General features: G+C 44.8%; 1 protein-coding gene across 8 annotated transcripts in view; it reads right to left on the bottom strand.

Moving 5' to 3' along the window:
- Positions 1–552: 552 nt before the first annotated feature.
- SLC20A2 (solute carrier family 20 member 2) overlaps positions 553–14,570 on the bottom strand; it is a 125,955-nt gene continuing 111,937 nt past the window's right edge. For 7 of the 8 annotated variants that reach the window (XM_063709298.1, XM_063709302.1, XM_063709300.1 and 4 more), the window contains 3 exons: positions 14,141–14,326; positions 12,841–12,925; positions 553–2,045 (listed from right to left, as the gene is read on the bottom strand). In XM_063709298.1, the coding sequence (XP_063565368.1) occupies positions 1,881–2,045; positions 12,841–12,925; positions 14,141–14,326 (436 nt within the window). In that variant the 3' untranslated portion in view covers positions 553–1,880. Of the gene's footprint in view, positions 2,046–3,665; positions 3,742–12,840; positions 12,926–14,140; positions 14,327–14,570 lie in introns of those variants that run through there. The other variant, XM_063709301.1, reaches the window with a different exon arrangement.

Genomic DNA, 14,570 nt, shown 5'->3' with positions numbered 1-14,570 from the left:
ATGGGGTTTCACTATGTTGGCCAGGAAGGTTTCCATCTTCTGACCTCATGATCCACCCACCTCAGCCTCACAAAGTGTTGGGATTACAGGCGTGAGCCACCGTGCCCGGCCACAAGATGCATTTTTCACACCTGCCACTTTGCCTCATCTGTCACCTTCACAGCTCCTAAGGGAGTCGGAGCTTGTGCCACCACCGCTACAGAGGATTAAGGGGTTTCCCTCTGGGGGCTCCAGAATATGCAAGCCAGGGTGTTTTTGGCTGCCTGAGCAAAGGATAAGACCTGCACTTCCCTGCTCGGTCCTCAGCCCTGAACATGGCAACCGACTGCTCCATGAGCTGCTGACTGCGGGTTTCTGAATGCGGGGCGGGGACGCCGTGCCTCCCTTTCCTGCTCACCTGTGTTTTCTGTACAAGCCCGTAACAGTAGTCAAATAAGGGAAACCAACAAAAGGTATGTGAAAAATACAAGGGCCAAATTATATAGCTTTGGTTTTTGTGGAAACTCTGAAAGAAAAATTGTCAATATTGAGAAAAAGGCTTCAGAGGCAAACTTCTGAGGGGCATTTTTTATTATAAATTTAATATGGTTGATTAATGAAAAATGACAATGAAGTACCAAGAAAATGTTTGTCAATATAAAAATTTTAGCAGCATTTCCATAGTTTCAGGCTCCAACATTAGTCGTACTTCCTCCCTCCCACTATCAAAAAAAGAAGAGACTCCAATGGGATGGAGTAGAGCCTGGGGGTGTCCAGCTTTGTGTGGGCCTCAGAGAAATACTCCATCCAGCATCCAGGATTCTCCCTCCCTCTCATCCCTGAACTGCTAGAATGTCAAAGCACAGAAAAAGCCTCCTTTGTGCTGACATTGGAGATAAGGATCCGTTCTTCAGGCTGCAGGGAGAATTGGGATAGAAACTGACCCTGGACTTGACATGTAGTGCTCAGCCACACGCCCTCACCAACACCTGTGCATTCTCTACTCTGATGACAAGGAAAGGCCACTGCAAGGTGGGCGGGATCTGGGGTGTGGTGGCAGTGGCACTGCTGGTGGGAGCCATGGCGTGGCGCATGCTGGGTGACGGTGTCACCCCCACACGCTGCTCCAGGGCAGGCATGATTAGTGAGGGTGGGAGACACACAATGTGAAAACGTAACACTGGCCAATGATTCCCCTGCTTCTTTGGTACTTTCCAAAATTCTCTGATCAAAAAAGTATAAGGGAAGCACACCATTAAAAAATTACAGTTTTACGTATTTACAAAAGCAATGATGATATATTACACAAGAATCAATACACAGTATATGAACAAATCTTCAGTGAAAGCACTTGTGAGCTCCCGTCCCGCTGTCATCCCACAGCACGTGACCTCTGCAGGGTCAGGTCGCCTGTTCTGAAGCTCATTACCTTACAGTATATTAGAAGGGAAAAACATCATTTGGAAAAAAAATCATTTTCCAATCTACACTTTCCTTTTAGAAGGCTTAACATTTGCCATCGAAATAGTTATGTACAAGATTTATTGAATATTGACTTCTAGGCAATGATCTCCACTCCCAACTTGAATATGTTTGAAATAATGCTGCCTATTCTATGGATACAATAGATATTTAATATATAAGTAACCGCACCACATTATATCACCACGATACCAGTTTAATACATATTATTATGTACAGTAGTTAAGTTAGCTCGGGAAGGTGAGTCTCCGCAGCCTGGGTGAACAGTGTGGGATGGAGGCTCCTGGAAGGGAGGCAGAGAGCTGGTCATGAGAGAGCCGTGCACGGCCAGGATGTGTATGTGCGGCACGAGCACACATGTCTCCCACACGCCAACACCAGACCATCCCTTTAGCTGTTTGCAGCTGGAAGAAGACAAATCACACATATGGAAGGATCCCATACATGAGAAGAGCCATGACAGCAGCGCTGAACAGCCCAGCCACAGGGACGGTCACGAACCAGGCCACGAAGATGTTCCGAAAGAGGCGCCAGTCCACAGCCTTGCGGGAGCGGATCCAGCCCACGGCCACCACCGAGCCCACCTGTGGGAGCACAGACATTGCAAAGTAAAAACAGGTGAGCCACAAAGGCTACACTCTACCAATGTACATGGGCTAATCTCAGAAACAAGCTCTAGTACAACATTACCCAGTCCCCTACATTTGTTAAAGCTTTTAAAATAGCTTAGATTTTAGGTAGAATTGTTTGGGGATTCTTCTCTTCAGCATATAGCTCTTTATATAGTTGTTTTATATAGTTGTTTTGAGACAGAGTCTCACTCTGTCACCCAGGCTGGAGTGCAGTGGTGTGATCTCAGCTTACTGCAACCTCCATCTCCCAGGTTCAAGCAATTCTCCTGCCTCAGCCTCCTGAGCAGCTGAGATTACAGGCGCATGCCACCACCCTTGGCTAATTTTCATATTTTTAGTAGAGACGGGGTTTCACCATGTTGGCCACGCTGATGTGGAACTCCTCACCTCAAGTGACCCTCCCTCCTCGGCCTCCCAAAGTGCTGGAGTACAGTGGTGCAATCTCAGCTCACTGCAAGCTATGTCTCCCAGGTTCAAGCGATTCTCCTGTCTCAGCCTCCTGAGTAGGTGGGATTACAGGCAAGCACCACCACATCCAGCGAATTTTCATATTTTTTAGTAGAGATGGGGTTTCGCCATGTTGGTCAGGCTGGTCTCAAACTCCTGGCCTCAAGTGATCAGCCCACCTCGGCCTCCCAAAGTGCTGGGATTACAGGCGTGAGCCACTGTGCCCAGGCTGGATTTTGGCTTTAAAAATAATATTCCCGGCCGTGCGCGGTGGCTTCCGCCTGTAATCCCAGCACTTTGGGAGGCTGAGGCGGGCGGATCATGAGGTCAGGAGATGGAGACCATCCTGGCTAACACGGTGAAACCCCGTCTCTACTAAGAATACAAAAAATTAGCCAGGCGTGGTGGCAGGCGCCTGTAGTCCCAGCTACTTGGGAGGCTGAGGCGGGAGAATGGCGTGAACCTGGGAGGCAGAGCTTGCACTGAGCTTGCAGTGAGCGGAGATCATGCCACTGCACTCCAACCTAGGCGACAGAGAGAGACTCTGTCTCAAAAAAAAAAATTCCCTGAAATCGACTGTAGTTAACAGGGAACATTTAAAATGTATCTTGAAATAATTCAAAACTTAGAGAAAAGCTGCAAGAACTCCTGTTTCCTCTTTACCCAAATTCACTATTTTTTGACATTTGCCACAATCTGTGAAGAGACATTTTAATATGATTAAAATATCCTGCATCTTATCAAACCTCACTTTCCCGTTCTGCTAAAGATTTCACAATCCAATGTTTATGACGATGGCTATAAAATGGTGATTTACCAGGCCGGGCATGGTGGCTCATGCCTGTAATCTCAGCACTTTAGGAGGCCGAGGCGGGTGGATCACCTGAGGTCAGGAGTTCAAGACCAGCCTGACCAACATGGTGAAACCCTGTCTCTACTAAAAATAAAAAAAATTAGCCAGGTGTGGTGGTGCATACCTGGAATCCCAGCTACTCGCTTGAACCTGGGAGGTGGAGGTTGCAGTGAGCCAAGATCGCGATACTGCACTCCAGCCTGGGCAACAGAATGAGACTCAGTCTCAAAAAAAATAAAATAAAAAATAAATAAAATAAAATGGTGATTTACCAAAGTCCATTCCAATTTCTCACATGGAGTTCTACTTCAAGGAAGAGCTCTTTCCTCTCCCAACGTGTTTTAGGACCTTAATACATAATGACAAATAGTTTTATAAATAGCTGTTAATGTAGTGTCATCCATAATCTGTGAATATCAGCACATGATATCATGTAAGTTGCTCTTTTTTTGGCTAATTAACCGGCAAAAAGATGCACTGTTGCTGCTTTAATTTGCGTATCTTTAATTACAATTAAGGCTGAACTTTAAAAAATATATTTACTGAATTTCACTCTCTCTAGCTTTCACATATACAAATTGTCGGCCAGGTGCAGTGGCTCATGCTTGTAATCCCAGCACTTTGGGAGGCCAAGGCGGGCGGATACAAGGTCAGGAGATCAAGACCATGCTGGCTAACAGGGTGAAACCCCGTCTCTACTAAAAATACAAAAAATTAGCTGGGCGTGGTGGCGCACACCTGTAGTCCCAGCTACTCGGGTGGCTGAGGCAGGAGAATCGCTTGAACTGGGGAGGTGGAGGTTGCAGTGAGCCGAGATGGCACCACTACACTCCAGCCTGGGTGACAGAGTAAAACTCCGTCTCAAAAAAAAAAAAAAAAAAAAAAAATTGTCTCTTCATGTATTTTGTCTATTTACATACTAAAATCTAATGTGTTCCTTATTTATTTATGTGTAGTCTTCACTGAATAATATTAACTCTGTGATATCGAATACACATTTTCTTAAGGTAGTATTTTGCTTTGTTTCACTTTCAAGTTTCTAACTTCATGCAATAAAATATGCTATAATTTTCTTCTGTGATTTATCCTTGGCTTGAATATTTGATAAATATTTAATTCCATTTTATTTTTCTAAAATAAAATTCCATTTTACTCTAAATTTAAGAATATTTTAAAAATATTATTTAAGCCATCAGATTTATGTTCATGTATTTTGAGAGTGGTCTAATTTTGTTTTTCTAGACTGACAGTCAGCTATCCAACCTTTCAAACACTTACTGGTTAAATTTTCCCTTTTTCAAAATACATGCTCATATAGAACAGGTTCCATCCATTGCTATCTACTCTGTTCTTGTCCAGGTATCTACTTTTAAAAATTATTGTGGTAAGATATACATAACATAAAACTTACAGTTTTAGTAATTTTTCAGCATACCATTTAGAGGCATTAAGTACAATCACATTGTTTTGCAAACCATCACCACAATCTGTCTCCAGAACTTTTTCATCATCCCACATGGAAACTGCCCCATAAAACACTAACACCCAGTTCTAGCCCCTCCTCCCAGGACCTACTCTTGACTTTTGTTTCCTTATATGACTTTATACGTCAGGTAAGGCTAGTTCCTCCTTTCAGTTTTCTTGTTAGATCATTTTATATTGCTGATAATTTATTTCACCAAAATGTATTCTTTAGTCTCGTTTTGTAAAATTCCAAATAAAATCCTGTTCAGGTTGTATTTAGGGAGAAGTGACTTCATTACAACATCTGGTTTTCCCATCCAATAGCACATTACGTCTCATATTCAGATTATCTTTTTATACCTCTGAGCAGTTTTCTGCCTCTTCCATATATATCACTCATATTTCTTTTCTAAAAAATTATTTGTTTAGTTATTTAGAGATGGGGTCTTACTATGTTGCCTAGACTGGTCTTGAACTCCTGGGTTCAGGCTGTCCTCGTACCTTCAGCCTCCTGAGTAGCTGGGACTATAAGAACACACTATGTGCCTGATGCCACTCACAGTGCTTATTAGGATTATTCTGAGATAACTTTTATTTTTGCTGCAATTATGGTGGCAGTTTTTTTCCCTCCTGTTACATTTTCTAATTGACTATTGCTGATGAACAAGTGCTGGATTTTTCTATTTTTACCTTGGACTTGGTCACTCTTACGAACTCTAGTAGTGTTTTAGAAATACTGAATATCGGCCGGGTGCGGTGGCTCATGCCTGTAATCCCAGCACTTTGGGAGGCCAAGGCGGGCAGATCACCTGAGGTCAGGAGTTCGAGACCAGCCTGACCAACATGGAGAAACCCCGTCTCTACTAAAAATACAAAATTAGCTGGGTGTGGTGCTGCACACCTGTAATCCCAGCTACTCGGGAGGCTGAGGCAGGAGAATTGCTTGAACCCGGGAGGTGGAGGTTGTGGTGAGCTGAGATCATGCCATTATGGCACTCCAGCCTGGGTAACGAGTGAAACTCCGTCTCAAAAAAAAAGAAATACTGAATATCATCAAATGTCTTTTTGGCTTATATCTCAACAGAGATCTTTTTTTTTTTTCAAGTGGATTGCTAAGGCATATTATACTGAAGCTGCCTATATACCCAACTTGAGCCCCTGCGAGGACCTTGCCCTGCACAGCCTGCTGGTGGTGGGTGATGCAGTCCTGCCCTGTCATGAAGGGAGCCCACTTTCTGGTAATCTTGATCAATTTGGTCCTGCTGAAAGGTTCTTGTATAGTATTGTTTTGTTTTGAGATGGAGTCTTGCACTGTTGCCCAGGCTGGAGTGCAGTGGCACAGTCTCAGCTCACTGCAACCTCCACCTCCTGGGTTCAAGCGATTCTCCTGCCTCAGCCTCCCTAGTAGCTGGGATTACAGGCACCCACCGCCACACTTGCCTAATTTTTATATTTTTAGTAGAGACGGGGTTTTGCGATGTTGGCCAGGCTGGTCTCGAACTCCTGACCTCAGATGATCTGCCCACCTCAGCCTCCCAAAGTGCTGGGATTACAGGCACGAGCCACCATGCCCAGCCAAATATTGTTGATGTCATTTTTCAGCATCTTGCTTAAAGTTTTTACAATCAATATTCATCGGTAAACATAGATTTCATTGTTTGTGATATTTTAAATTAGGTTTGGTATTAGCGTTATTCAGTGTATGCCATAGCACAAATGGGAGAGGTTTTTTAGTTTTGTTTTTCTTCCTACATTGTGGGAAAGTTGAGATCGTGTGAGAGCTGGGTTTTTTTTTTGTTTAAATGGAAAAGATTCTAATGAATTCATCTAGTCAGCAGTATCCTCACCCGTCCCACCCCTAGCCCCTTTTTGCTTTTTTAGGTGGGAACAATTATTTTTGGAGAACTCCCTTAATTTCATCCTATTGTTCTGGGTCAGATTTTCCACTTTTTTCTACTTCTTAGGCCAATATTTCTTTGTCACGTATATTGTTGCAGAAAATAATTCACATGGGTTTTCAAATTCTTAGCATATAGCTGTGTGGTTTATTTAATAATGGAAACAGTTCTCTTCTCTGTTGTTACAATGTCTTCCTCCTTCCCCTCCCTCTTTTCCTTAATGTGATCTGATATTTTATTAGTAGCCACTTTCCTCTCCCCTTCTTATTTTGTTTTAAATTAATTTTGCTTCTATATTTCTTACAACCTGTTTCCTCAATTCTTACTGTCCTGGACTTTTTACAAAATCCTAATTTTAATACTTGGTTATTTTATTTTCCCTTTGATCAATTAAACCATTTAAAGATATGAATTTTCATCTTAGCATAACTTGGTTGCCACAGGTTTTGCTGTTTGTATCCACCCACAGACACACAAATTTGGTTTTTATTATTTTCCAAGAAAGCTATCCTTGTATTTTTCTAAACTCCTTAATTCAATTGTTACCTTAAAAAAGCATTAAAAAGTCTCCATTGGGATACATTCTTATTTCAATATACAATTAATTTCTAGTTTAATTTTATTGTAATTAGAGATCATGGTTAGCACAACTTATGTTTAAACTTTTTTTTTAATTTAAATTTTAACTTTTATAAAATAGAGACAGGGTCTCACTATGTTGCCCAGGCTGGTTTCAAACTACTGGGCTCAAGCGATCCTCCTACCTCTGCCTCCCAAAGTGCTGGGATTACAGGTGTGAGCCACCATGCCAGGTCTGTTTTTAAAATTTTATAGAGATTTTTATCATGGTCTTCTGATTTTAGGATTTTTATAAATGTTTCACGATGCTTGACAGGAAGGCATATGATCAGTAGGGTAAAAACTTGTACATATTTATTAATTATGCTGTTCTAAATAAACGTTCAAATTCTTCATATTCCCACATACTTTTTCTATACTTCATTTATCATACGCTAAGACAGTAATTTCTGAGTTCTTAACAATTTTATGTATTTAGTTACATGTTATTTGATTCATAAAAGATCCAGAGTACTATGTCTTTGCTACTGATCATGTCTTCTGTGAATGTAAAATGGTATTTTTTTGCTGTGTTCTAACTTCCCTTTTAATAAATCGAGTGTGTTTCCAGTTTAAGGCCATCATCAGGTACTTATAGCAAAAAATTGTTGAGAAGAAGGGGGACCAGAGAGCAAGAATTAGAAATTAAATTAGAAATTATAATCCTACATTTGAAATCAGTAGTGTTCCCTGTATGCTGTTCCAAATTGAAATGGTGGTTGAATCATCATCTATGTCATCAGTGAGGATTGACAATGTGGGTGATCCACAAACAGGAATAATCTCGATCCACCCAGTATGGAATTAAAACATTCTGCAGAACATGACTTCCAAATTCCTATTAAAGAGCACACACATGAGCAACTGTGCTCAGTAGTGGCACTGTGTGTTATCTGGTAGGGCTAAAGACCAAAGGTGATTAAGGGTCACAGAAGGGAAGAATGATGAACGAATTGCTGAAACATAACATCTGAGGATTCTTTTATTTTCAAAACCGGTTTCTATGTCTTCGATTAAGGCTTTTTTGGGGGGGCGCGGGGGCGGGGGTAGTTTTGCTCTTGTTGCCCAGGCTGGAGTGCAATGGTGCAATCTCCACTCACGACAACCTCCGCCTCCCGGGTTCAAGCAATTCTCCGGCCTCAGCCTCCCGAGTAGCTAGGATTACAGGCATGAGCCACCATGCCTGGCTAATTCAGGCTTTTGACCCTACTCAAAGGTATTATTCCAGGAAAATATCTGATAAACTGAGTCCTCTGATATGAAATACAAAAAGTATAAAACCAGAATACATACAGAGGGTGTAACTCATCAAACAGACTGCCTTATATATGCCTTCTGGAATAAAATGTGATAACAGGACTTTTCTAATTGTTTTTTCCCAAGTTATACATTCAGTTCATATATCACATAATATAGTATGGTTTCATAAATGTTTTGAAATAGGCTACGACAAAATTTAAACTATGCACTTAGGCCGGGCGCACTGGCTCATGCCTGTAATTCCAGCACTTTGGGAGGCCGAGGCAGGCAGACCACTTGAGGTCAGGAGTTCAAGACCAGCCTGGCTAACATGGAGAAACCCCATTTCTACTAAAAATACAAAAATTAGCCAAGCATGGTGGTGCATGCCTGTAATCTCAGCTACTCAGGAGGCTGAGGCAGGAAAACTGCTTGAACCCAGGAAGCGGAGGTCGCAGTGAGCCAAGATCAAGCCACTGCACTCCAGCCTGGGCGACAAAGCAAGACTCTGTCTCAAACAAAACAAAACAAAACAAAACAAATCTATGCACTTAGCCATGTACGCTTAGAAGGAAGCATAAATCAATAACATCAACCTAGATACATGAAAAACCTCATTTTAAACAACAGTTTCCATCTTATTTCCTGCCAAGTCCCCAACTTCTCCCTACTTTCTATTAGATGGCTCTAAGCATGAAACTTAAAAATCAAACACAGGATAATTATCCTGAAAACTGATGCAATTCAACTATGACTCTATGTGGACATCAATACCCTTTCAATGTTTCCAGATTCACAGTCTCACTTACAGAGGGCCCCATTCTTCACGCCATCCCACAGCTCTCATAGTTCATCCCACATTTGCCATTTGGGGACTGTTGTGTGCAGGGGAAATATGTGATATGAGAGAATAAGTGTTATGGGGTAATGACAACTGTGAGCTCTTCTCAGCACTTCTATTATTTGGACTCTGATGAGAGCCATCTGCTCTCCAACTACACTGCAAGTTCCTGAGAGCTGAGACTCTGTCCTTAGTGCTCACAGGGAATAGCTCTAGGCTTTGTCCAGAAGTCCACGATCAATGATATCGGACAAACTTACTCAAATCCAAGTTGTGACCTGTCTTGTCGATTTTATAGATGGCACCCTGCTGCAGTCCCATTCAGGGAGACCTGCTTTAAGTGCCAAGAAGCTATCCTAATACTACTCATCACCAGCTCAAAGGAAACAAAACTGGCTGGGCACGGTGGCTCATGTCTGTAATCCCAGCACTTTGGGAGGCTGAGGCGGGCGGATCACGAGGTCAGGAGATCGGGACCATCCTGGCTAACACAGTGAAACCCCGTCTCTACTAAAAATATAAAAAAGTAGCGTGGTGGTGGGCACCTGTAGTCCCAGCTACTCAGGAAGCTGAGGCAGGAGAATGGCATGAACCCAGGAGGCGGAGCTTGCAGTGAGTGGAGATGGCGCCACTGCACTCCAGCCTGGGCGACAGAGCGAGACTCCATCTCAAAAAAAAACCTTATCATGTACTTTGTACAGGTATTTTAGGATAATGATAACATATACATCTATTCACTAAGGTCCTGTACAAACTGGATGTAAATCTCTTAGTCACGCATCATTATAGTATATATATCAATACAGTATTGGGGAAATCACACATATAGATAATTCAAGAGTTTGGCTTTTTAAATAAGCATTTTATACTTTTCATCTATTCCTATAAACTGTATTCTAGAGTTTAGTGTTATTAGCAAAATCAGTACTGTCCATTCCAACACTGTATACAGTATACATACAAACAGATTAGACTGCTCATACAGTTAGCTAAGTAGCACCAACCTGGAAGAACCAAACCTGTGCTGGTTTTTCAAAAGCTCTTTCAGGCCAGGCACGGTGGCTCACGCCTGTAATCCCAGCACTTTGGGAGGCCGAGGCAGGCAGATCACCTGAAGTCAGGAGTTCGAGACCAGCCTTGCCAACATGGTGAAGCCACGTCTCTACTAAAAATACAAAAATTAGCTGGGTGTGGTGGCGCATGCCTGTAATCTCAGCTACCCGGAGGCTGAGGCAGGAGAACTGCTTGAACTCAGGAGGCAGAGGCTGCGGTGAGCTGGGACCATGCCACCGCACTCCAGCCTGGATGAGAGTGAGACTCCATCTCAAAAAAAAAAAAAAAACAAAACAAAACAAAAAAAGCTATTTCAACTGGTGTAGAAGAGTCTGCCTTCAGCAGTCTTGCTTTAGTGTAGGTTAATCATTAAAAAGATGGCATTACATCTGTTTAAAAGCATTCCAAAAGACAACTGATGCCTATAGAAAAGTCATAAGCCCGTGTCCTTGGAAAAGAATGTATTTAGCGACACGCGTCTCCTCCACGCTCCACACACCACAGTGAATGGAAGTGACGTGGAGTCCAGGGAAGATGTCACTTTTCATTCCTTATAGTCTTGTATTGTTTGAAATATTTCAGTGAATATGTGCTTCTCTGGTAAGTTTTAAATAACCCACATTAGGAAACTCACAATGAATGGGTGGCGGGCACACCTGCACCTCTTCCTGCCTTCCTCCCCCATGCTTGCCAGGCGGAGCCGGGGAGGAGGACGCTGGCCATGCCGTCCATGTGGGAGCCTCAGCTGGGCTGCTCCCTGGCTGTGTAATCTCGGGCATGTTACTTAACTTTCCTCTGCCTCAGTTTCCTCATCTATGAAGCTGGGGAAGCTTCTTGGGGAGACCGCCAGTGGAGTGCTTGCCCCAGGCACCTTGGCCATGGTCGGGCACCACGATGGTGCTGATGGGGACCTGAACGAGAAGGTGTGTGGCCTGAGGTGAAGATCTGAATCCTGGATCTATGACATGTGGCCGTGTGCAAGTGGGAAGCGGCTCAGCTCTGAGGGAACCCAGTCTCCTCACCCGTGGACTGGGAGTGACAGTTCCGCCCCCAGAGACTTGCTGTGGAGAGGGAACGGTGCGCCATGCGTGTGGTGTTGAGCACGGTACCCAGCACTCTCCTGATGATCAGTAAGTGGGGGGATTTGTATACAGAAACTTTGCGGAAATTGAAGTATTTCTGTATATGGTAGCAAAAAAGGAAAAAACAAACTCTTTCCACTGAGGCTGATTCTTCATGCGCGGAGCCCCAGCTTTGAAACACGCTGCTGGGCCACTCCAGATACTCTTGTGAGGGCCACCTGACCTGGGTGTTTGAAGCATGAAGCCACTTGCCTTTGCTTGGCATTGTCTTTTAAACATACTGGCTGGAATCTTAAAATTGTGAGTAAATACAAACGTGGTGGCTCTGTCTGTTTTGAGGGCTCATATATTCCTCCTGGTGCTGAGAGCTCTGCTCCCAAGCAGCAAACACCAATTAGTTTTTCTTGAATAATACAAATGAATGAACCTAGGAAAAATCTCAAAGTGACTTTCGCTTTGTTGAGACTGGTGAGTTTGTCTGTACACAGAGGCTCACCTGAGCTATTTTAGAAGTATCTGCAGATACTGGGCAGAGTTGGGTGATGAGACTGGGGCTCTGGTCCTCCCCACCTGGGTTCTGGTCCTCCCCACCCTGGCCACCTGTGGATCACTCCCTGAAACTCCCGGAACCCACTTCCTCTTCACTGGTCTTCAGGGCTCCTCCCTGCAGCTCCAACTTTCCACACCATGACCAGGAGCCCTCTCTTGTCCAGGTGCAGGTTTCAGAGCACTCCGCAGTGGTCAGTATCAGCAATTACCCCTCGTGGGGAATTTATGGCAATATAGTCACTTTGAACATCATATAAGGAACAAAACCAGAAACAACTGTGTCCTACAATTCCACAGAGATGATTTGTGTTAATTTCTAACACTGTCAACCCCCAGTCCCCTCATTGGCTGGACCAAGTGGCAGGCTCCCAAGTGAGCCCACAGGTATGCCCAGCGCACACAGGACGCCAATCAAACTCCACCGTGGAAACAGTGGGAGGATAGCAGGCCAGTCCCAGGCAGGCCAGCCCTGGCATTCTGCCTTGGAAAAGCCAGGTCTGAACGAGAGATAGTGTCATCCTGCCGAGAGGAGGACGGTGGAGGGGACAGATGGAGGAATACAAGGTCCTGGAGACCTGGAGAACCTGGAGCTGCATTTTGCACAACCATCTACAGAGCCCTACAGCTTCCCTTGCATGCGCTCCGGTGGCCCTGGACCTGTCCCAGCGGCCTGGGGAAGGGCTCCCGGCTAGCAGGGGCCTACCTTACAGTGCGTGGTGCTGACTGGAAGCCCGATGTTGGAGGCGATCACCACCGTGAAGGCTGAGGCCAGCTCGATCGTGAAGCCGCTGTGGGGGGCGCATGAGACACGTCACAGGTGCCCTCTGTATCAGCCTCCCTGACACCCCGTGGGTGCCAGAGGCTCACCAGAACATTCTCTGGGGTGACTGCCAACTGCTGACTGGGCAAGATCAATTTTAACAGAATAAGAGGCCGCTGCTCAACAACAGCGATTCCCACTGCATTTTCCTGTGCATGGGCCCTCAGCAGCCTGGCCTTCTGATACGTTTTCAAAGACCACACACTGCAGTAACTGGGCCAGACATTCCTGCTGTGCAATAAGACAGTAAATCAGTCATTTCTAAAACGCAAAGGAAAAACTATGCTCTCATTTTAAAAATGTGCACTAATTACAAAAGAGTGTATTTTTCTCGGATTACGAATTTTTCTTCAAATCAATCTTCTAAACTATCTTTTATTGAAATGAATTTCAAGTGAGAACTTAAAACTAGAAATTTTAAGTCTGTGTGTATATAGGAGGCTCACTGGAGCTATTTTAGCTTTCTCTGCAGATGCGGGGCAGAGCTGCGTGATGAAACCTGGGTTCCGGTCCTCCCCACCCCAGCTGCCTTTGGATCACTTCCTGAAACTCCCAGAGCCTGTAGGAAAAGGAAACTTCCCACATGTTTTAAAAAGACAGAGATTTCCTACCACAGGTGGCTCCAAATTTTGGTCATATTCTGAAAGTTCTGGAAGTTCCTTTAACCCCTGATGCAGCTGAAGGCTATGCGGTTGAGAGACCACATTTAAAGCCTCCAGAGCTCACCCACAATGGCAGGGGGCGCCTCCCTGTCTGGCAGAGCAAGAGGAAAGTAACCCCAGCAGGGTGGTTGCTGAGAGCTGGGGTGGCCAGAGAACTTTCAGGAAAGGCCAGCCCAGGGGCCTGTTTAAGTCTGTGCCCTCCCTGCCCACCTGCCTTTGGCCCCCGTGCTGGCTGAGGGTGAGCTTCTCCTCTCTTCCCTGCCTGCTCTGCTCCACTACTCCTGCTTGTCTGCCCTTCCCACTCCTCATCTCAGGGATCCTATGGCTGGGGGCCGGGCACAGTAAGGGAGGGCAAGGATAGGTGGCATGCTAGGTGGGGCCATTCTTGCCCACTGTCTCCTCCTCCCTGTGACCCCCTGCCAACTGCCGGTGCTGAGCAGGCCGTTCAGACACAGCCGGGAAGCTCTACCCAGGCCTCGGATGACAAGACCTTCCCTGCTCGTCCACCAGCCCAGGCTTACCTGGACGGCGTGATGGGAGTGAGGTCCTTTCCCATGGTCTGGATCACTCTTCTCCCCCAGACCCAGAGGCCTGTGCAGATTCCAACTCCTCCATAAAACAGCAGCCAGACGGGTGTAGCTGCTTCTTGCATTACCCCGCCTTGTTTGTAAATCAGCCACAAGGCTACCAGGGGACCGATGGCATTACTGGGAAAAATAAAGAGAAAAGATTAACTATATATGCAAGCGGCACTGTACGTGATACAGGTGACTTTGTTTTATTGTGCTTCACTTTATCACACTCCACAGATATGATGTTTTTCTTTCTTTTTTTTTTGAGACGGAGTCTTGCTCTGTTGCCCAGGCTTGAGTGCAGTGGTGTGATCTCGGCTCACTGCAACCTCCACCTCTCCGGTTCAAGCGATTCTCCTGCCTCAGCCTCCTGAGTAAT

This window comes from Gorilla gorilla, chromosome 7 (assembly GCF_029281585.2).
Source record: "Gorilla gorilla gorilla isolate KB3781 chromosome 7, NHGRI_mGorGor1-v2.1_pri, whole genome shotgun sequence".
In the NCBI taxonomy this organism is placed as follows: domain Eukaryota; kingdom Metazoa; phylum Chordata; class Mammalia; order Primates; family Hominidae; genus Gorilla; species Gorilla gorilla.
Note: the sequence above shows the minus strand (reverse complement) of the source record. Positions and strands in the feature narration are given on the sequence as shown.